Genomic DNA, 23,064 nt, shown 5'->3' on the forward strand with positions numbered 1-23,064 from the left:
TTTATTTAATTTCTATTGTAGGCTTTCCTGGGGACTTGTGTACCTTATTTTCATCACTATAGTTACCGTAGTAACAGTTATATTGGCATATGTTAGCGGATTTTTTATTAACAGTAATGTGTTCTTGTTTTTCCTGATTTTAATGTTTTATGGACTTTCTATTATCTCTTTTGCCTGTCTGTTAACACCATTCTTTAACAAGGCACAAACAGCTGGAGGCGTGGCCAGTTTATTCGTCATGTTGTTAAGCTGCTTGTACTTGGTTGTCAGTTTGACGAGACAGTTAAATGAAGATGGTACTGTGACGTATTCCATTCCAGCAGTAGCCAGGGGATTTATGTGTCTAATTTCACCCTGCTGTGTGTCATTAGCTATTGATCAGGTATGATATCAATGGAGTAGGAGTTACTTATAATATTAATTTGAATATGGAGAATATAACAGTGATGATTCAATAACTTCTCTGATGTCGGGAGTATACTGCTTTACCTCTGTCCATCCATCCTGTGAAATTTTAGTTCAATTTTTTTCCTGAACTACAAATCGCATCTTTTTGACATTGATACCAATCTTTTATATTGGCAAGCTTTACTTTGTTTCTGTAGATTAACCTTGCTTTTTGTGATATTTTTCAGGCAGTGTTTTTGGATATTGGAGTTGGAATGGATTTTACGACTGCCGGACAAGGAGACTTTCCACTCTATATTCCAATGTTCATGTTACTGTTTGACAGTATTTTATACTTTGTCTTAGCCATGTATCTGGACAATGTCATCCCTAGTAAGAATAAATATTTAATTTTGATATCATGTTAATCTTATTAATTGTCAACATACTGTAAACCAACTTAATTTCACCAGTGATTTATTTTTGTAGAAAAATAACGCGTTAAATTGTCGGGAATATGCAAAACTTGAACCTTTCCTTATATAACTTCATCAAGTAAATTAGAAAAACGTGAAATTAAATCGCTGGGAAGAAGACTAGAAAGGGATAAACACAAAATAAAGTATCAGCGAAAATTAGTTGACTTACAGATGTCATGATCTCATACCAATATAACATATAACATGCCAGTATGTTTTGAACGAAAAAAATCAGTAGCATTTCCTTTTGCATGAGGGAGATATATTCAATAATTTAAAATAAGTTCTTGTTTTCAAAATTCCAATAGGGAACATACTTTATATAATTATATCAATAAGTTCCAAAATTTTGTAAAAACAAATTTTGAGAACACAAAATCTGTATAATTTTATGCCAGTAGCAAAGTTCTAGCTACTGGGCTGGTGATACCCTCTGATACATTCAGTCCACCAGTAGAGGCATCAACCCAATTGTAGTAATAACATAAATGATTCTTATGTTCTGAACAGAACACTTTCAAAATTTCCTGTTCTAAATTAATTTAAAAAAATTATCTTTTAGTCTCTTGTGGAGAGTTGTCTCATTGGCAATCATACCACATCTTCTTTTTTTATAATAGTCTTAAATTGTTTGTTGTAGCTGAATATGGTGCCAAGAAGCCACCTTATTACATCTTTATGAAGTCGTACTGGTTTCCTGGTACCAGAGAAGAAGATAATGACGAAAGGGCGGAGGATTATGATGCCTTATTTGGTAATGATGTGGAGAAAGTGACCAGTGATATGAGAGAGCATACAGGAGTCAGGTAGATAATACTTTTTTTTTTCCAAAATCACAGGGAAGTTAGCTGACCCTAAAATTACACCTAATATAAGATTTTTGCAATTGAAATTCCCAAATATTCTGATTCGATAATTTTAGTATGTTACCTGTATAAATATAAAAAATATAAAACCATTATATGCATGTACACTAGTGTCCCTGACTAAAATCAACAAGTAAAATAACAAAAATACTGAACTACGAGTAAAATTCAAATTGGAATTCCCTAATCAAATGGCAAAATCAAAAGCTCAAACACATCAAATGAATGGATAACAACTGTCATATTCCCAAATATAGCCAATATAACATATGATTTTGAAATACACATACATATAGAAGGAGGTCATTATGATTTTCTGTCTATAATAGTCCATTTTTCTGTAAGTCCGTGAAGTCCATTGCTCTTTCCCATGTTACATACTCGTAACCCCCCTTGAAAACAAATAAGCACAGTAAACGTCAACTTTCTGTTCGAATAGACCACTTTCGAGTTCATCCGTCACCGGCAAAAACTCGTCAATTATGCACGCCTTTATGACGTCATTTACCAGATAGAGGGGCTCGCCTGTATCCCTGCACTATTTACGTTCATCAAGCGTCTTAGTGATCGTTTTTTGTGCAGGATAAACTAGAAATAATGGTTGCTCTGTAGGTACTTACTGACAATTCCCTAATGACAGCAGTGTTGATTGTCTATTTTCAGAATTCAATTTGCCGAATAATTCGTACAATATTGAATTATAATTTTCCAACCACTCGCTCAACATTGTAAGGAAGTGACGACGCTCCTAAACGCACAGATGACGGTGATAAAGGCGCGTATAATTGACGAGTTTTTTCCGGTGACGGATGAACTCGAAAGTGGTCTATTGTGACTGATAACAATAACTGATGAAAAAAAAAACATACAAATTTCCAAGATATTGAAATAGGAAATGCAATAATCCATAAATCTGCTTTAATTTCAGAATTTTAAATCTAACTAAAGAATTCAGTGGAAAAGAAGAAACAGTCACTGCAGTAAATAGTAAGCATAGAATACTAATGTAAATAATTGTCTTGCCACCACAGAGTCTTTGATGTGAGAGTTAGGCATGCTGTTTCTAACTGGGTACCTGCATCAACAATTGTTACAGTTTATCATTTGGTCTGCACAGCAGTGTTTAATTGTCCATTTGCCAATTACCAACTTGATTCTATTATTACACACTTTTAAAACAAATTACTTTACTTTATCAATCGTAGACTGGTTCCATACTGGACAAAATTGGCTTTTGCCTATGCAAAGCATGATGAATTGAAAGTGGTGTATCAGCGGTTAAACTTATGAAAAATAATTTTAGATGTCAAACGTATTTAGCTAAACAACAAATTAATTTAATTAAAACATTTGAAAACCTTATAGATTACTCACATTATGCAAAGGTAAATTTGCTCTTTTTGCCAGCTCTCCATTGTAAATAAAAATTTATGTCCCTCATAAAGGGAGACAACAAAAATAAAGGTCTCTTATTATAGGGTCAATTACGGGAATTAGGAAATAGCCTATTTTAAGGGGAGCATCTAACATGCAGGTTAATTATATTGGTTAGATGTGTATATCCTTGACTCCTCTCAATACAATCAGGATTAAGTTTGTGATTATTATATTCAATGGTATTCAGTATGCACTTGTTGTAGCATTGACATATTACATTTCCACATAGTGTTATGCTCTGCACCTTAAGTCATGGTTAATTGACTTTGAATGTTTGGCATATTTTATATGATAAAGTATTGTAATTTAATTTCAAACTAGACAATGTTATGCCCCCACACTCAACTCTGAAGTAACTGTATCTCTAGGACTTTCTTTGAGATATAGTTGTGTCTGGGAGACACAAATGATGCCCCTGCAGATGCAAAGTGTTATTTTAAAATACACAAAGTAAGTAAATACTCCATAAAAAGACTACTATCTACAAAAAGGGCAAATATTAATAAAAATCAAAACCCTGACCACAAGGCACACCTTGGATATATGTACAAACAGACAGCAAAGTGAAAACTTCCTTTAAAAAAAAAAAATATTTGTTTTTCTTCAATATGCCATCATATGATAAAAAGATGGATTTAATAAATGAATTATAAAAGAATTGGACATTAACAGAAAGAACTTTTTTTTTTTTTAGAATTGTCTCTAGAAATGTACACAGAACTTTTTTGTTTATAGAATTGTCTCTAGAAATGTACACAGAACTTTTTTGTTTATAGAATTGTCTCTAGAAATGTACACAGAACTTTTTTGTTTATAGAATTGTCTCTAGAAATGTACACAGAACTTTTTTGTTTATAGAATTGTCTCTAGAAATGTACACAGAACTTTTTTGTTTATAGAATTGTCTCTAGAAATGTACACAGAACTTTTTTGTTTATAGAATTGTCTCTAGAAATGTACACAGAACTTTTTTGTTTATAGAATTGTCTCTAGAAATGTACACAGAACTTTTTTGTTTATAGAATTGTCTCTAGAAATGTACACAGAACTTTTTTGTTTATAGAATTGTCTCTAGAAATGTACACAGAACTTTTTTGTTTATAGAATTGTCTCTAGAAATGTACACAGAACTTTTTTGTTTATAGAATTGTCTCTAGAAATGTACACAGGACAGATCACATGTTTGCTTGGACATAATGGAGCTGGTAAGACAACACTGTTCAACATGCTGTCTGGTCTGGTACCACCAACAAGGGGAACAGCTAAAGTCTTAGGTTTGGTAAGTTCAATTGATAGGACATGTTGTCTGGTTTGTTATCACTAACAAGGGAAACAGCTAAAGTCTTAGGTTTGGTAAGTTCAATTGATAGGACATGTTGTCTGGTTTGTTGTCACTGACAAGGGAAACAGCTGTACTTTATCATTAGGGTTCATTTTTGGTTAGGGTAAGATTTTAGGGTTAGAGCTAGTGTCATGGTTCATAGATATTGGTTTAGATTGAGGGTAACTAAATGATTAGTTTAGTAAGGCTCTATATAGGTAAAAGAAGGCCAAATAATTCAATTTAAAATGTAACTTCCATTATTCTCAGGCTCTTTATATACATGTATCTGCATTAATTTTTGAAAATAATGTGTGAATTTTTTTTTTTACACAGGACATAAATAACCCAGGAGATATGTTAAAGATCAGACAAACAACAGGGGTATGTCCGCAGCACAACATTTTGTTTGACAAATTGACAGTCATTGAACATCTTAAATTGTTTGCTGGAATCAAAGGAACTAAAAAAGATAATATGATGAAATCAGTAAGTGCAACAATAATGAAATGTAAATCTCACTGTTTAATTTATCAATAAATATTTCAAGAGTTGCTTCCCTTTCTGAAATACATAATCTCTGAAATTGTGAATGTTCATTTATTGACCTTTCAAAATATCATGACAACTTTCAAGTAATTTTAAAAGGAAAAGATATACTCTTTGTTAACTTTACACTGGACTGATTGTATCAGATAAAACCCTTGATTATATTTTAATTGTATTCTATATCATCATAATCAATTTAGTATTTATATGTTTCCAATTTTTTAAAATAAATAATTCTTTTCAACATTGCATTGGTGTTTTTCTTGCCAGGTAACCTTTTCAAGAAAATAAAAAAATTGTCTGTTCTTTTTTTTACCAAAATTTAATGTCTTAGAGTAGTGAAGCCATACCTTGACCCCTGAAAAATTACTAACTACTGTTATTATTTGTTCGCGGTAACCTGGGAACCATGAATTTCACATCTTTGCTAGCCAAAGATTACGATCCGCTCCTCATTTCCTTGGCTAGTGAACATGTGAATTTCGATGTCCATCAAATTACAAATTTTCTATAAGAATGTATGCAGACTTTCACAAAACCATGAAATCCATGATAGTGTAGTTTTCCTCAATCCAAAGAAATAGGTAGCCACAGAAATAAATGAATCCACAGTAGAAAAGAAAGAAAATGCGCGCAATCATATTTTTATAATTTTTTTCATTTTTTCAGATAAAGGAGATATTAAATGATGTTGGATTACTTGATCAAGACGATACATTTGCATTAAACCTTAGTGGTGGACAGAAGAGAAAGTTGTCTGTAGCGATAGCTCTGATCGGAGATCCAAAGGTACTTTCTTTGCTGTTAAATTTCTTCTTTGGCCTAAAATAAAATATTGTTTGTTTCCCCAATCAAGACCGACCCTGCAAAAACAGTGCTACTCATAAAATTTTATTGTCAAAACTAAGTGGAAAATTATTTTATTCATTTTAGATTTTTCGCCCTGCAGTATCATCCAATACTATGATACTATTCAGGCTTTTTGAAAAAAATAAAATGATTTCCCTACCTACCTACCCACACCTTGCTTGGCAGGGTCGGATTGGGGAAACAAACAATATATTAATTTAGGCCTTTTCTATATCATTTTCTGTTTCCAAAATCATAAACACTGGGATATCTTTTACATCGTCATATAATCATGATAATAATTCTGTTCTCTTGAATTGACTAATTAGATTTTCAATACTTCAGCAGAAAATGATAAAAGAAATAAAGGATTTCTTTACCATGTCTTAAATGATGCTCAGGGATGTATATTACTCCTTATCCATTTAAAAATTGGTACATATAGCTAGGAATTTTTGCAGTTATCTTACTTTTACTATATTTTGCGGTCAGCATCAGATTATTGCAAATTTAAAATCCACCAAAATGTTATACCAGCTACAGTTGTTCTTTGCGTTCATTAGAAAATCAAAATTTTAAGCTACCGATAAAACTATACCAAAACCCAAAAGGTTTTTGCATCCATAAGGAGATGCAAAAATAAGAATCCACAAATTGATATTGAAAATTTTTCATCCTCAAATCTTTCGTATTTTCTTTAGTTAATAACTTGGCTGTTTTTTTTTGTTTTTTTGGGAAACAGTAGATGAGTCTAATTTTTTTTACAACAGCAGGATATCAGAATTTTGGCACCATACAGCAGTAGTTTCACTATATAGATGTTTGTTGCATGTGTTTGTGGTGTTTATATTTTTGTCTTGTATACAGATTGTGTTTCTGGACGAGCCTACTGCAGGAATAGATCCGTTTTCAAGACGCCATCTATGGTCTGTCCTTAAAGAAAAGAAGAAAGGGCGTGTTATTCTTCTGACAACACATTTCATGGATGAAGCAGATATTTTAGCTGGTTAGTGTCTAAATTTACCTTTTCAAAGAATGAAGCATTTTGGGTAATATTTTCCTTAAACTGCGCCCCCCAAAATAAATAATTAGTTGAAAATGTCTAAACAATGTATGAATATGTATTAGCCAGTGAGACATTCATCAATTTATACTTCAATCTGAAAGAATTGCCCAATAATCAAAACTTAAAACTTTGTTCTTTTTGGAGTATGAAGGTGCACCATGTGCACAAGCATAAATTATTTTTTTTAAATCCTGTATATAATTACTTTCAAAGGTATGTTTTTATTTTCCATACCTAGCTGTTTTTGTATTATTTGATTATAAAACTTTAAAAATATTTTTCTTTTTTAGACAGGAAAGCTTTTATCAGTAAAGGAAAACTTAGGTGCTGTGGTTCATCCCTTTTCCTGAAGAACAGATTTGGAATAGGATATCATTTAAAGTATGTAATGAATACAGATTTTGATTATTGAAAAAGAAATGAAACCTTTACCCTGAATGACAACAAATCCAATAGCTGTTGTTCTCTGTGAAGTTTATTCAATTTTACCTTTGAACTTCTCATTGAAAAGATAATTATTGAATGTATGATAGAATATGTTTCAGTTATGAGAACTCTTTTTTTTTTATTATTCAAGTCACAATTAGTAAAAAGTAAACCATTATAGCTATAGGTCAAATTACTATCTTCAACACATTCAACACAGAGCCTAGCTCACACAGAACAGCAAGCTGTATAGGACCCAAAAATGATGAATGTAAAACCATTCAAACAGGAATACAAACAGTCTGATCTATATGAAAAACAAGAAATGAGAAACACTTATGAACTACACCTACAAACGACAACCACTGAACAACAATATTTATTTTTTTACAGCATGGTTGTAGGTAAAGTTAGTGACCGTGAAAGTATCACAGATCTCGTGTGTAAAAATGTGGATGGTGCCAAGCACAGGAGAACCCATGGAAAGGAGTTAGCTTATACTTTACCATTGGAGGAAGTTGGGAGCTTTAAGAGTAGGTTTATTGCAAACTGGATTACAAAAAAATAAGTTGGTGATCTGTGGTGTTTGTTCTTTGCTATGTTTTACTAAGTTGAGTCCCCCTTTCCTTGCATATTAGTTGGACAAAATTCTTGCCCAATAATATTATTATTGCACCGTGGGTAAATTATCACTTTATGATTGGTTTAAAGATGTCACATGGTGACTCCCTATGAGACCATATGGGGTAAGTAGATTTCATAGGGGTTCATGACACGTTTATGGTGATGTCATCTATCGATGTTGTTGTGTTTCATTGTTTATTTTTCAACAAAACATGGCAAAAAAAGTCTAGCGTGCGATAAATTTGTTATACGGTTAACTACTGACCCCTACGGATCCATAGAGGGTGAATAAAATCCATAGCGGACTCTCCCTCCAGGCTCACCCCCTATGGATTTTACTTACCTCTGGATCCACAGGGGGTCAGTAGCGAACCATATAACTTATAATATGATTAGCTTACTGTAAACCAACTTATTTTTGTGAGGCTACGTATTTTCACGACTTTCACAATTAGAAAAATAACGCAAATATAGATCATTGTGAATATGTAAAATTTTTATCTTTTCTAATCAAATTACATCAAGTGAATTTGAAAAACAACAAAATTAAATAGTTGCGAAATAAGATGAAAAGGGTTACACGCGAAATAAAGTATCCACGAAAAATAAGTTGGTTTACAATGGGGGTCTCATTGGGGGGTTCCGATCCCGGATCCCGCTTACTGTTTTGTCAGATTCCTGTATCCCGCTTACACTATATATGTAAGCAATTCTCATTTTTTTGTCATTTCACGGGTCCCGCAAGACCTCATTTCCCATTTTCACAACACAATAATTGACTTTCACATGTCACACTTACAAAAAAACGTCAATCCCACGTCACGCTTAGATCCCAATGAGACCCACTACAATAATACTGATATTGATTGAATGTCTCTTTTATTAAATGAATTTCACAATGTAAAAAGACAATCAGATTTTGACTATTTCTATTTATAGATCTTTTTGCTGCATTAGAATCTAAAAGTACCGACGTGTCAACATTGGCAGAATCTATGGGAATCAAAAGTTATGGTGTTTCTATGACAACACTGGAAGAAGTTTTCTTGGCACTAGGTAATAATTATTAAGTAAACAAATTGAAAAGGCTGTGATATTAAATTTGTGTACAATTTTTTGTATAAACCATTTAAGTTTTAGAAAGCATACACAGGTCTCTTAAAGAACATATCAAATACTGAACTATTTTATGGCCAGTTTAAAATAACACTGCATTGATTACTAATAAACTTGGTAATTGTCGTTAAGATTTTTACGTTTTACACATTTATGTGTTTTGACTCACTTTTATTATAATGAGAACACTTTTATAGAATAATTTTCAAAAGTTTAAATAGTATGTGATGTTTACCATGAAGAAAAAAACCAACAAATACATCAATTTGTCATTGTGTTAAATTTTGTCATTGATCAGGATTTTTTTTTAACCAAATACAAGGTGTTGGTGTATTTGAAAGAAAAAATTGCTTTATATTCTTCTTTATTCAATGTGTTTTCAAGGAATATATCATCTTTCACAGAATTTATCAGTTTAAGATAATAATTACATTAAATTTATATTTCATTTGATTCTGTAGTTTGATTGGCTGACAAAAAAATATTTTATTTCTGTATGAGATACAACAGCTATGACGGACAATGTAAAAACAATTCATAGAAAAACAAACCAAAAACTTGACATAACTCTTAAGTTCATGGTTATAGCATGAAAATGTAATAAGTTGTATAAGAATTGAATGCGTTTTAAAAAAAATATTTTACAGTGTTAAAAAAGCTTTGATAGTGTACACATTTTTAATATGAAGCACCTCACATAAAATTGCTCTTCTTTCAATGCTTTTACACCCCAGTAAAATTATTAAAAGAAGTATTCAATTCTTTATTACAAGTTTTTCTTTTGATTATTAAGAGGAAGATGACCAATCCATGGATATAAAAGACGTGTTGAAACTAGGTGGTCATGCTGCCAGCGCAGACACACTTGATAATAACCATGATGCTGAGTCAATCAACGAAAGTACCGTCAACATCCTTGCAGCCCTTGAAAAATCACCACTTGTCAAAGAACAAGATAACTTAAAAACGCAGCAATTTTGGGCTCTAAGCAAAGTTCGTCTGATTAGAAGTTTGAAAGACAAAGCTTTATTATTTGTGAATCTGATTCTTCCTGTAGTATTTGTGGTGGTAGGATTAGTAGTGAGTAAAACATCAGCGATGAACACGGCAACAGCACCATCACCATTGAATCTGACACTTGCATCAGGAATATATGCTAATTATACAAACTATTCACCATCTGCTAAAAATCCACCTGTGTTGCTTAGGGATTCATTAGGTAACTATGACTTGATTTCCATCTCACGGCTTCAGGGGTATTGTTGTATAGTTTATAAACATCTTTTCATTGAACACTAGTTTTTTTCATAGACGACAAGTGTAACCATCTTGCCATGAAAAATTCTGAATCTGTTCCTGTTTTTGACAAGTATTTTTTTTTTTAAATTTTAATGATAAGCATATATATGTTAATACATTTTATTAATTTATGATAAAGAACATCTAGAATCCATTACATCAACAAGGTTATACAATCACAATGACAGCTCACAAGGGTTCACCCCTGTTGAACATGAAATTAATTATTTGTGAAATAAGTTGATATAGGTAAATTATATGTACATTTCACAACAACAGTGTAATTATAATCTGTATTCTAAGTCTACCAAGTCAATATGAGGATTTGAATGGCAATTCTTAAACTGCTTTGCTTCATTAATATTATGACCATAATGAAATCTGTCCTTTACTCTTTTTTCTATTACAACCCAAACCATACATGTCCCTATACATTTTATTTTGCCAGATTTCATTTGAATTTTAATTTATCAGATGCTGTATTAAAGTTAGATATCAGAGTAATAATGATATTAGTACCCAACTGTTGCTAAAAACTCCAGATGAAACTCAGATTAGAACTGACAGGTTGCAAGAAATTAATTAAACCACCTATGATTTAAGTTTCAATAAATTAATACTAAAACATAACACATATTTATTCTGAAGATTCTGCTGGTCATTGTTCTGTTAAGAAGTACTGGAATAACCGATATTTAAAATTTGGAAAACGAATAGCAGCTTGGCAGTCAATGTCTTGGAATGATGAGAAAATATCCTGTTTTGTGGGTAATACTGGTGGTTGGTTCAGGTGAAAGCATTGTCCTTAGGGGTAAATAGGAACCAATTTCATGACCAGGTTAAAAATAACAATGCATGATTACTAATAATTAGAAAAACAGGTAACTGAGGTTTTACTAATTATGACAAACAAATTTTTCAGATATGAGGTATATTGAACTACAATTAAGGACAAAGGAAACTCCAATTCAAAATTTTGTCTAAATGTGTTCACATTGAAATATTTATCCTACAGTGCTAACAAGCGCTTTGATTCTCAGAGGCCTCCCTTATTATTCAGACAAAATAAATTGTTATTTTTTCACCTAATCAAAAAAGTGACATTTTATCAGGATTTATGGTGTAAATAAAGGACAACATGGAATTATTGTATAAATTAAAAGGAAAGGGATAAATGCTTGAGAAATTTTAAAGAGAGAACCAGTATTACCATGGTTGAATTAATATCTACTCTGAATGCATGTTGAATAGAACTTATTTCAAATGTTGTTTCTTCCAACCCTTTCCCCTTACTAACAGTCACCTCAATTATGTCTAAATTTATTGATTGATTGACAAATGCTTTACATTGCATCAGCACGAAAAAGATATATTGTGGCGATCGTCTAAATTTAACTATAGGATTAATTTACATTGTCTGTTTAAATTGAATTTTATATATGTAAGACTCAGATCGACGTCCTGTCTCTAATCGACGTCTGTCCCTCAAATCGATGTCCAAAGCTGACGTCACAATGAAATAAGTTTCCAAAACGTCGGCCAATTGTATCCCCCTCTAATCGACGTCCAATTTTTGGCACCTCTAATCGACGTTCATTTTTTGGCACCTCTTATCAACGTCCAATTTTCAGCTTCTCTTATCGACGTTCGTTTTAATGAACCTATGGAAGATCAAAATGTCGAGACATTTTGGGCTAACATGCCGTATTATACGGAAATACATCTAAAACAAATGAACAAAACTGCCGAAATAGGGACAAACAAAGTTTATAACAGAACTGAAACTTGGATTGTCTGAGAGAGTAGTAAAGACAGTTCTACATGTAGGTCAATATTTTTACGACCTAAACTTAGTACAAAATGTATATATATGTGACAAATAAAAAATATTAAAAATATTTTTTTAAATGTATTACCGATGTTTACAGGTTATGAGATTTTTTTTTATGTAATTTAAGAGCTTATTAAAAACAATGAGATGTGGTGTGATTGTTAATCAGACAACTATAGACCAGAGTTTAAATGAAGTGGGTGTAAGCAATTATATAGCCCTTTATCTTTATAGCTTGCTGTTCGGTGTGAGCCAAGGCTGCGTGTTTAAGACCGTATTTTGACCTATAATGGTTTTCTTTTATAAACTGTGATTCGGATGGAGAGTTGTCTCATTGGCAATCATATACCACATCTTCCTATATCTATAGTCAACTGTACGTCCTTTAACAATCATAAAGACAGTATTTAAAGGCTACTACATTAAACATGTTAAACAATTGGAACTAAAAACTAACTTATAACATAAGTATATCGAAAATCAAATATGCCAAACATAAACCAACGATAACCACTCCACTACAGACACATAAAATATTTGGCTGGGTTCAACATGTTTGTGAGCACTTAACCTACCCCTAACCTGGAGCAGTAGTGTAACAGCACAACATAAAAACATAATGCCAATTTCTTTTGTATATGTTTCAATCCAAGTGTAAAACTAATTAATTAGTTGAAAAAATATCTTAAAGAATCCAAATTATAATACCCTGGTACTCTCAAAACAGTTGGCATTACTTCTTTATTTTGTCCATTGTTGAAGACTGAGTGTTGCCCTATATATATGTCGTTTTGTTTTCTTTGTCGTTGGGTTCTTATTTACGTATACTCGCATGCCATTTATCAATATGCAAGTACATGTACAAGTGTAAGTGCAGCAATTTATTATTTTATTATTAATTTGATATTTGACATCGGTTAGATAAGACTAAAATCAATCGGACGTCATTTTTGAAATACATGACGGCACATAGGACGTCAATTAGAGGATCAAACAATTGGACGTCGATTTGAGAATGTGATGTCAGCTTTGGACGTCGATTTGAGGAACGGACGTCGATTAGAGACCGGACGTCAATCTGAGTCTAACATATATAGTCTAAAAATTTCCTTTTAAGGTGGTACCTAACACTACAGGGAGATAACTCTGTAAAGTCAGCTAAACGTTTTAATAACGTTGTGTTGTAAAAGGAATATTAAGCTTCTCAATGATCAAAATTGGTGTTTGTCAAATTGCTATATAACCAGTGTAATTTTTCTGACAAAACAGTTGGTTCAAAATTTTTGAAATTTTTATATTTTTTGTTTTAGGGTAAAAGTAAATTCTTTGACAAAATTTTATGAAAATTAAACGAGCCAAATTAATTTTAGTAAAAGTGTTGGGTACCACCTTAATGCCATACTGTAATGTTTTCTTTTTTATATGATGATAAAATCTCAGCATATCAAGCAAACTTTGTAGCATAATATTATGAATATGGTTTGAATTGGCAAGTGCCACCTAACAGTCTTTGATTAGTCAAAAATCTTTTGTCATCTTTTATGCAGTTATTTCTTAATCACAATTCTGTCTTCTTATCATGTGTCTTTGGTTTTTCAATTTGCCGTTTCAAGTATTGCATTCTGGGTAACATTTCCAAAAGCATTTACCAAAAACATTGTGATTGGTTAAAAACGTGATAAGCAATAGAAAATCTACCAATAACGTAATGTTATTTACATTTTGGTGTACGAACAATGAGATTACCCATAGTCCTAGATTCTGAAAAGTTTAATTGAAGTTAGTTAACAGGGACAGGCAGACAGTAGACATGGTATAAAATATACAAGGTTAGATTGTTAAAGAAGTTAGAAAAAATACATTAGCAGAACAATTTTTTAATACATATTTGTATTACAGAGTGATATGTATAGAAGAACTGAAATAGTAAAATGACATTCTGTATTTCAGGAACCACTACTGGGAATGCTTTCCTTCAGATGTTTAGGAGCATGTTTGAAACAGAAACTTTCACAAACTCATCTGAGATTGTAGATACTACCTCAAACTTTGGAATAGACTTGAAGAATCTCACTGTGACAGCTAGTTCAGTATGTATATAAATAAACAGGGATTTGAAACAATCATCAGCAGACGTTGTGCCTATTTTTGCAATTTTCAAATTTTCAAATTTTCAAAAGAAATTTGTTTGAAGAAATCAGAGATCTGAAACAGCTTATATATAATTTTTTTTTTTAAAGTCAAATACAATTATATGTTGAAAGTAAAGATTCTACTTGGTACATTTAAATTCACTCTTTAGATTTTCAATGCTAGATGAAAAAATATCTAAACTCTCAGCCCACTCCATTTCAATTTGACTCCCTTTTAAGAATTTGAATGTTATCATTTCTTCAATTTTTCTATTTGGCTGTTCCCAAATGGATGGAAATGGTTAAAAAAAAAAATTATTTAAGTAAAAAATCATGTCTCCCAATGAAATAGCTATTCCCGTATTTTTCAGATCAGCAATGTTGGATACAGTATTTTGTATAATAGTAAAGCTACACACAGTATACCTTCTGTCATACTTTTGATGAGTAACAGCCTTCTCTCAATGGCATCTTCCTTGGTCAATGGAACAAGGAACACAATATCTACTGCTAGTCTGCCATTGTGGAAACCATCAACTAAACTAACATACAACAACAATGCATTCTCATCTGTTATATTAGTGGCCATTGCTTTTGTTGTTGTGCCACCAGGTTTTGCTGTTGATCTCGTCAAAGATAGACAGGTAATTTAAGATATTTCCAGCATTGGCTGTCAGGTCATACATATTTGTACTAACATTGATATTATTTTAAATTGTCAAATACATAACATTAGTTATACTACTATCCAGTCATTAAAGATGTTATCTAGTCTGTTTCAAAATAACAGGCTTTTTAAATTACTGTTATACAAGGATAGTATATAAATGACAGAACTTAAAAGGTAGAAAATGACAGGTATTTGATATACAATCAATTGAAAATTTGTTCAGAAATGATTCTCTCTAGAGTTTTCAAACATTTAACATAGGCACCTATTTCTTTTCAGAAACTAAAATAATAACAAGGAATATATGAAATTTTCAAAAATGGCCTTTTAAATTATATTTCATAAATTATGAAAAGAAAAGTCTTGATAAGCCAATAAATATTTTATTGGCACTACATGAATAAAAGTAGAGGATTTCAAATATCTGACAAAAATTCAAAAACAAGAGTAGGGAACATTTTTAATACTTATGGTTCTGCATCCTGTCAATACTTATATTTTAATATTGCTCAAAGTCATGCTTATTCCAGACTGATTATAAGGATAAATCCATTGGAAGTGTGCTGACTGATATTTAAGTGGGGGGGGGGGGGGGGGGGACATGGTCACTTATTATTAGTTAAAAGAAGGCTTTTGAGTTGACTAGCTTTCAGTGACTGGTTATTCTGCTTGCTACACTGCATTGGTTTTGCTTATTGTTGAAGGTCCTACTTTGACATCTGATGTTATATTTTCTTATCCTATTTACTTTATTAAACGACATGCCGCCAAAAATATTACACTTATGTTCATGTACAATAAAATTGAGAATGGAAATGGGGAATGTGTCAAAGAGACAACAACCCGACCAAATCCATTTCATGATTTCATTAGTAGGGAAATGATTTTCAGTGCATTTCATTTGATTTGCCACTAGCAAGGTTATCTTTATATGTTGCATTTCTGTAAATATTGACAATGCAATTTCCCATAGGAACTCCTTTTACGAATAAAACTGTACCATTTTTACTATGAAGTTTTGAAAAAAATCTTATCCTAGAATTGAAAGTTCATATACACTACATTTTTTTTTTTTATCAAAGGTCAAAATATAGAGCTGTGCAGCATATTTTCAAAGTCTCAGAGTTTAAGCTAACACTAATTTTCTAAACTACCCCTACCTCATGTACATGGACTGTAGGGTTACCACAGGTTTCAATATAAACAATATTCACATGTATCTTTACTGGTAACATTCCCAAGTTTTGTCTCTGTGAGATGCAACACAGAGAGCATAACTGGGAACTAGTATGTAAACAAAATTTATTTTGTATGATATTCTAGATCTCCCCAAAAGAGGCGTGGTTTAAGAATCAGCTGTATTTACAAAGTGCAACCTATAGAGTTTATTGATGATTAATTTGTTTAATTACAGTATAAGATCAGAAGTCAGTTGAGAACAGCAGGTGTACCATTCAGTGTTTACTGGTTATCTAACTTCTTTATTGACGTCTGCAAGTTTTGTATCCCGGCAGTATTCTGTCTTATTCTGACAGCCGCTATACAGGTATGTTATAGGTAGAGGGTATTACATAAAAAAAAATGTTTATGATACAGTGGTGTATGTATACAAGTTATGTGTGCCTGCAACATTCTGTATTATTCTATCAGCTGTTATATAGGATATCATATAGAGGATGGTATGGAGAAGAGAAGGCCAATTTAAATTATTTGGTAGATTTTCATCCCCGCCCGCCCAGACTTTTTTTATTTTTGAAAATTTAAGATTTCCAGACTGTGAATGATATCCAAATGCAAGAATCGTGGAACACATTGGTACAAGAAACATGAAATAAAGAAATTGAAACAAGCAAGATTCTTTAGGAGTTTTTTAACTGTATATTGAGAACAAAAAGTCAGCCAATGTTCAAAATGTATTACAGCAAACCCTTCCAATTTACCCCAAAGCTGTTGTTTTTTTGTTGACCAACAGCAAACATCCTCGGTCTTCAGCCCCTCAATAGAGTCTTTAAACAACTTTTTGCTCTTGGTTAACATTGTAATTAGTATATTTGCACTTGCATAAAAATCTTAAAAGCATCAACCCTAGTAATTTCCACACAGATTAGGTATCTGCAAATAACATTTTTTCCTGAAAATACTACACACAATAATGTATGAATCCACATTTATGTCAAAATCAAAAGTTAAATTGATAGGTATTTATTAAAGAAAGTAAATGTTAAACCATATAATTGATATTGTAATAGTTTCACGTTTATGATAATAATTGAGGTGTTTTGATACTAGCATAATATCTAATCAATATCTGATCCATTTCAGGTTTTGTCTTTCTTTGACAAAATCAAAAAGCTACGCCAATGTTATTTTGTGATTAAGGGGAAATAAATTTAAAATGACATTCATTTGACATTTGTATTGGCCAAACAGGTGTTATTTATAATCTAAACAATTTCTTTACATTTGATTGAAAATATGCAATATAAAAAGTATGAGATGAGATTAATTTTCAATGAGACAACTCTCAACCAGAGTTGAAATGACGGGGATAAATGCTTAATTTCTAAACCACAAAAAATGGCATGAAAGAAGGGTACAGTCCTTGGATGGTGTAAACTTCACACTTACACCATACACCATTACACCATTACACCATTACACCATACACCTTGTCCCATTACACCATACACATTACACCTTTGCACCATACACCTTACAAGTACATTACACCATACACCATTCCCCATTCTATCTACGTGATCCGAAGTTACCAATAATGCAATTGAATTTCAAATATTAAGATTATTATTATTATTGTTTATGTTTTCAACCAATGAAATGTCTTACACCATCATTCACACCATTCCCAATCGCACGTTACACAACCACACCATTCCTCAAACACCGTAACACCATTCCCCTTACACCATACCCCATAACACCATTCACATTGTTTTGGAAAGTTTACACCATCCAAGGGCTGTATTAGATTAATATAAACCATGTTTTTGATATGTTTAGGTATAAAATTTCAATTGATTGTATATTTTATTTTTTATTTTCAGGTTGACAGTTTAAAGCCAGGTGGCGCTATGGTGTCCCTCTTTCTTCTGTTCCTGACAATTATACCTTCATCTACACTCTTTGTTTACATCTTTCAATTCTTATTTGACAACTTTGAGACCTGTCAATCATCATTGACTGTTCTCTACTTTTTTGTAAGTATACTAAATGTAAATCAAAATATATTTATATTGTCATCCCAAACACAATTAACATCTTGTTCATGAGAAGCACTGTTTCAAGCTTATAATTTTATTTTACTAGGTATATTGGAGGGAAATTTATTTTGCCTAACACCTTTCTTCTGTTATAAATTTTTACTCATTACAAAAAGGACCTTCATCAGAGATAAAATGATGGATTAATGTTTGCAACCTATTTACATTGATACAGTTATAATTTAATTTTAGATGTAACACCTCTTCTGATTGACTGACGTTATTTTGTTATGAGCCCATAGACATAATTTATTCATGTGACCGTGACGTCATCAACGTTTTTTCATGGTTTTCTACGGTTTTTAAAGGAATTTAGAATTAAATTATAAGAAATGACTGTAATATTTTTTCTGTCTATTCGAAATAACATAAAAAATTTGGTGCACACTGTTAAATAACCCGCTACGAGCGTAATTCAGTGTGCACCAAATTTTTTATGTTATTTCTTCATAGACAGAAAAAATATTACAGTCATTCCTTAAATAAATTATATTCAATTACACAATTTTATATATTTAAAAAAAATGTCCAATAAATTACTTCCTTATTTCCATGTATTTTTGTGGTAGAATGTTAGCTGCACTGTTTTACTTAATTGACTGTCATATTTTTCAGATATCTTTTCTACCGTATGTTAGAGTCAGTTTAGTTGACATGATTTCCGGCCTAAATTAAATATCATATTTGATTTTCAGATATCTTTCTTACCTTATTTAGCTGTCAGTTTAGTTGACATGATTTCTGGAGAGATCCCCGCCAGGATCATGCACTACATATTTGTTATGCTTCTGCCACCTTACAAAGTTTTTGGAGGCATTTATTATATTGACAGGGTAAGTCATACATAAATTAAGGTGGTACATAACACTACAGGGAGATAACTCTGTAAAAAAATATTTAATTTTAATCACATTCCATAAGTAAGCAAATATTAAGCTTCTCACCTATCAAATATATGATTGTCAAGCTAATATTTATCCAATAATTTTTCCAAACAAAGTGTGTGTGGTTCAAGTTTAGTGAAATTTTTGTAATTTTTCAATGAGTCAAAGTATATATTTTGTCAAAATTTTATGAAAAATTAAACTAGAATTAGTTTTAGTCAAGGTGTTTGGTGCCAACAATTTAGAAATAGCATAGCACTATTTGAATGTCTGTGTGTTTTGGACATACTGATTTGCATGGATGTCATTTAGTGGCATGCATGGCTTTTAACAGTTCCTCTCTTGATCGGTAGACAGTAACAAATTTACAGTCATAAAAGTGACATTATTGATACGAATTATGATATTAGTTGATTTACTGACCATTTTGAAATTTTAAAGAAAAAAATAGAGAGGGAACGAGTATTGTTGTCAATGTGATAAAATGGTAGAATCTGTTTCTGTATAAATCATTTACTTGACAATATCATTTGTAATAATCCATATGAATATGGTGGAAAATAAGACTAGACAAGTTTTTGTTTTCATGTTTAAAGGTGTATTATTGAATGATTTTTGTTATTATATGTAAATGAAATGTCAAATTTAAGTTTATTTTGAGCTTTATGATGTATCATAAAAAAAATATAATGATTATCAAGAAAGCTTAGTTTTAACTTTAAAGATGTATAGAGCATGTTTTGTAACTATTTTAAAGATTTATCGAACAAGTTTGCTAGGAAATGAACAGGACATTACGTTTGGAGAATATTTTAAGTGGGAATCCAACATACTCTTACCTATACTGTGGGTAGGTATTCATATATCAATTCACTAATTTTGTAATATCATCAGAACCCAATTGTACCTTTCCATAGATTCACCTGCAAGTTACCTGTCCATTTAAACTTTTGGCAGTTCTATTGTCCCATTGAACAAATACAACAGGTATTGTTCTCTGTTTAGTTTATTCACTGGTATCTTTAAATTTCTTCCAAGAGAAAAATATCACTCATTGACTAACTTACCTGAGTAAAATAAATTTCAGCTAAATTGATGGAAATAACAGAAAATAATCATTGATTTTGTTGTCAGATATCAGAAGATATGGTATGAGTGCCAATGAGACAAGCTACGATTTGTAAAAGAAAACAATTATAGGTCTAAGTACGGTCTCAAACACTGAGCTATGGCTCACACCAAATGGCAAGCTATAAAGGGCCCATAAAATGACTAGTGTAAAACCACTCAAACTGGAGAACTAACCATCTAATCTATATAAAAACCAAGAAACACTTACTAACCACATCAACAAACAATAACCAGTGAACATCAGATTCATGCTTGCTATTATTCTTGTTGAAGAAAAAAGATTTACCCATGTTGTCAACATATAGTTGAATAATTTTTACAGAAATAATTTTGCCAATATGACCTTCATTTCATGGTAGATTGGAACTCATTGAGGGAAGTGGTTAGAACACACATACATTGTATTTTTATTGAACTAGTGAGCATTTTGTATAGGCGCCAGCTGAAGACCACCTCTGGGTGCAGGATTTTCTTGCTGTGTTAAAGACCCATTGGTGGCCTTTGGCTGTTTTCTGCTCTTAGGTCAGAAAGTTGTCTCTTTGACATTTTCCACTTTTCCATTCTTAATTTTACTATTATTAGAATACTGAACCGTCCTTTAATGATATATTATGTTAATTCCAGCCATTAGTTGAGATACCATTGTATATAATGTTACTGAGAATCATTGATATCCGAAAAACGGGAGGTGAAATTCAAGATGCATTACCCTGTATCAGTAAAAAGAATAGTAACGAGGTTGACACAGAAAACTCTGACATCATAGAAGATGAAGATAAAGATGTCGCAGAAGAAAGACAAAGAGTTAAAGCTTTACAGACCAGAGAAAGGAACCAGGTAGGTATTTGATACAAATTTCTTAAACTTGATCAATAAGTGCAAATTTTTATGAAAAAAAAATATATACCAGGGGTATGTGTCGTAGATGAGGGTCGTAACAAGTTTGCATTTTTTTGCTTGAAGCACATTTTTCAATCTCTGAATGTAAAATCTCTAATTTAGAAATGCTTCAGTACATATTTTGTTTTCTTTGATTAAGTTTGAGTAGTGTTTTATCTATCATGTTTTTTTTAACTTTAGATGTGGGTATACATCATTGAGACAACCGAAATAACTGACAACTGAAAAGCTATTATTTTTTCTGTAATCTTATTGATTAAGAGAGTTAAATATTTGGTATCTCAATACTTAAGAGTGTGCATGTCTATCACAACAGGGACTTTCTATACTAATGGGACTCGTCTCTACTGATTTTATTTAATTACCAAGCCCCTAAAGCTGCGCCCCAACAATAAACTTAGTTTCGTATCTCTGATATATGAAGATAGAAGTTATTTGTGTATTTCAACATGTTCAAACTATATTTTAATTTAATATGTGTTAATAAAAAATCTTATCAATATCCATTCATCATGGCAAAAAATATAAGATTTTAACAGAATGTTGAATTATTAAACTGAGACATATCGTTTTTAAAGAACACTCCAGTCGTGCAAAAGAGATTAAGATTAAAGAAGATGGCAAACACTTGAAATTTACTAACAAATTGCCTCAAAGTTCAAAGATCTATATTTAAAAAACTATCCCATGATTTTTTTCAAAACAGCATTTTCCAATGACAAAATGTATTAAATTTCATAACAATGTTACTTCATTAAACTTGAATATATAATTATAAAGAACACTTCGTAAATATGAAATGATTTGCTTTAAAGCATGTGACATCAGGGAAGGCACAGTTCTGTCTGAAAATTTGTATAGACATTGTTATAAGTGACCTGAGTCTCTTTAGTATAGAAAGTCCCTGATCACAAGTTGAAGTATGGCATTTACTAGATATTCAAATTATTTAATCTTACTATGGTCATTAGGTTTGCTGGGCAGATAAATTTGAAAAGGTATTTATTGTTTGAAGAAATGACAGATTTAAAGGTTTCTGTAATGATAAACTCATCTATCAAGTCACCATTAATTTTAATTTTTGATTATTTATAATTAGCACTTGTGACAGACTGGTTGTTCAATAACTTTTTATTGACTTCTCTATTTGTCAATTGTTTTAACAGCAGTTATTTTACTTATATAAACATCACATTGTTGTGTTGTGTGTCACCTACACCACAGGGTTGACACATTTTGATAACATAGTTGACACATACTGATAACATAGTTGACACATTTTGATAAGAGAGTTTGATAGTTGACACACATTGATATAAAAGAAAGTTTGAAAGTTGACACATATTTAACTGAGTTAACACATATTGATAAGAGAGTTGACATATAAGAAAGTTGACACACATTGATAACTGAGTTGACACATATTGATAAGAGAGTTGAGACAGGAGAATATCAGTTTCAAGGTTTTTCATGTACTTTTTTTTTAAATACTAAACATTGAATTGAATGAAGAGAATGTATGATTAAACCTGAATGGTTGAGTGCTCATTTTTGTATCTTGTAAATTAGCAGTATCTCTTATAAACATAAGCAAAAAATATTGAAAAAATAATATTTTTCATCTTGCTATATTTTGTATTAATCAGCCTGGCCAGTATTCATATGAGTCGGTGAGTGACAACCAGACAGAATTTACAAAATATGAAGTCACTTTTTGTTGCATATATACACATCATTTGGTCCCTAGTAAAAAGTTTTGTTTCATTGGCAATCGTATCACGTCTCCTATTTTTTTTTATATTTCATGCTTAAAGCT

At 31.5% G+C, this 23,064-nt stretch overlaps 1 protein-coding gene across 7 annotated transcripts in view; it reads left to right on the forward strand.

Annotated features, from left to right (window-relative positions):
* The window catches only part of LOC134724751 (ABC-type organic anion transporter ABCA8-like), a 54,195-nt gene that overhangs the window by 17,835 nt on the left and 13,296 nt on the right, over positions 1-23,064 (forward strand). For 4 of the 7 annotated variants that reach the window (XM_063587967.1, XM_063587966.1, XM_063587969.1 and 1 more), the window contains exons 7-27: positions 22-382; positions 636-780; positions 1,507-1,672; positions 2,661-2,719; positions 4,315-4,448; positions 4,827-4,979; positions 5,709-5,828; positions 6,756-6,894; positions 7,245-7,335; positions 7,774-7,913; positions 8,944-9,060; positions 9,914-10,339; positions 11,068-11,187; positions 14,201-14,340; positions 14,754-15,026; positions 16,467-16,598; positions 18,118-18,270; positions 19,029-19,166; positions 19,975-20,067; positions 20,973-21,185; positions 22,220-22,246. In XM_063587967.1, the coding sequence (XP_063444037.1) occupies positions 22-382; positions 636-780; positions 1,507-1,672; positions 2,661-2,719; positions 4,315-4,448; positions 4,827-4,979; positions 5,709-5,828; positions 6,756-6,894; positions 7,245-7,335; positions 7,774-7,913; positions 8,944-9,060; positions 9,914-10,339; positions 11,068-11,187; positions 14,201-14,340; positions 14,754-15,026; positions 16,467-16,598; positions 18,118-18,270; positions 19,029-19,166; positions 19,975-20,067; positions 20,973-21,185; positions 22,220-22,246 (3,340 nt within the window). Of the gene's footprint in view, positions 1-21; positions 383-635; positions 781-1,506; positions 1,673-2,660; positions 2,720-4,314; positions 4,449-4,826; positions 4,980-5,708; positions 5,829-6,755; positions 6,895-7,244; positions 7,336-7,773; positions 7,914-8,943; positions 9,061-9,913; positions 10,340-11,067; positions 11,188-14,200; positions 14,341-14,753; positions 15,027-16,466; positions 16,599-18,117; positions 18,271-19,028; positions 19,167-19,974; positions 20,068-20,972; positions 21,186-22,219; positions 22,247-22,894; positions 22,919-23,064 lie in introns of all 7 variants that reach the window. The other 3 variants (XM_063587970.1, XM_063587971.1, XM_063587972.1) reach the window with 3 other exon arrangements.

This window comes from Mytilus trossulus, chromosome 7 (genome assembly GCF_036588685.1).
Source record: "Mytilus trossulus isolate FHL-02 chromosome 7, PNRI_Mtr1.1.1.hap1, whole genome shotgun sequence".
NCBI classification, from domain to species: domain Eukaryota; kingdom Metazoa; phylum Mollusca; class Bivalvia; order Mytilida; family Mytilidae; genus Mytilus; species Mytilus trossulus.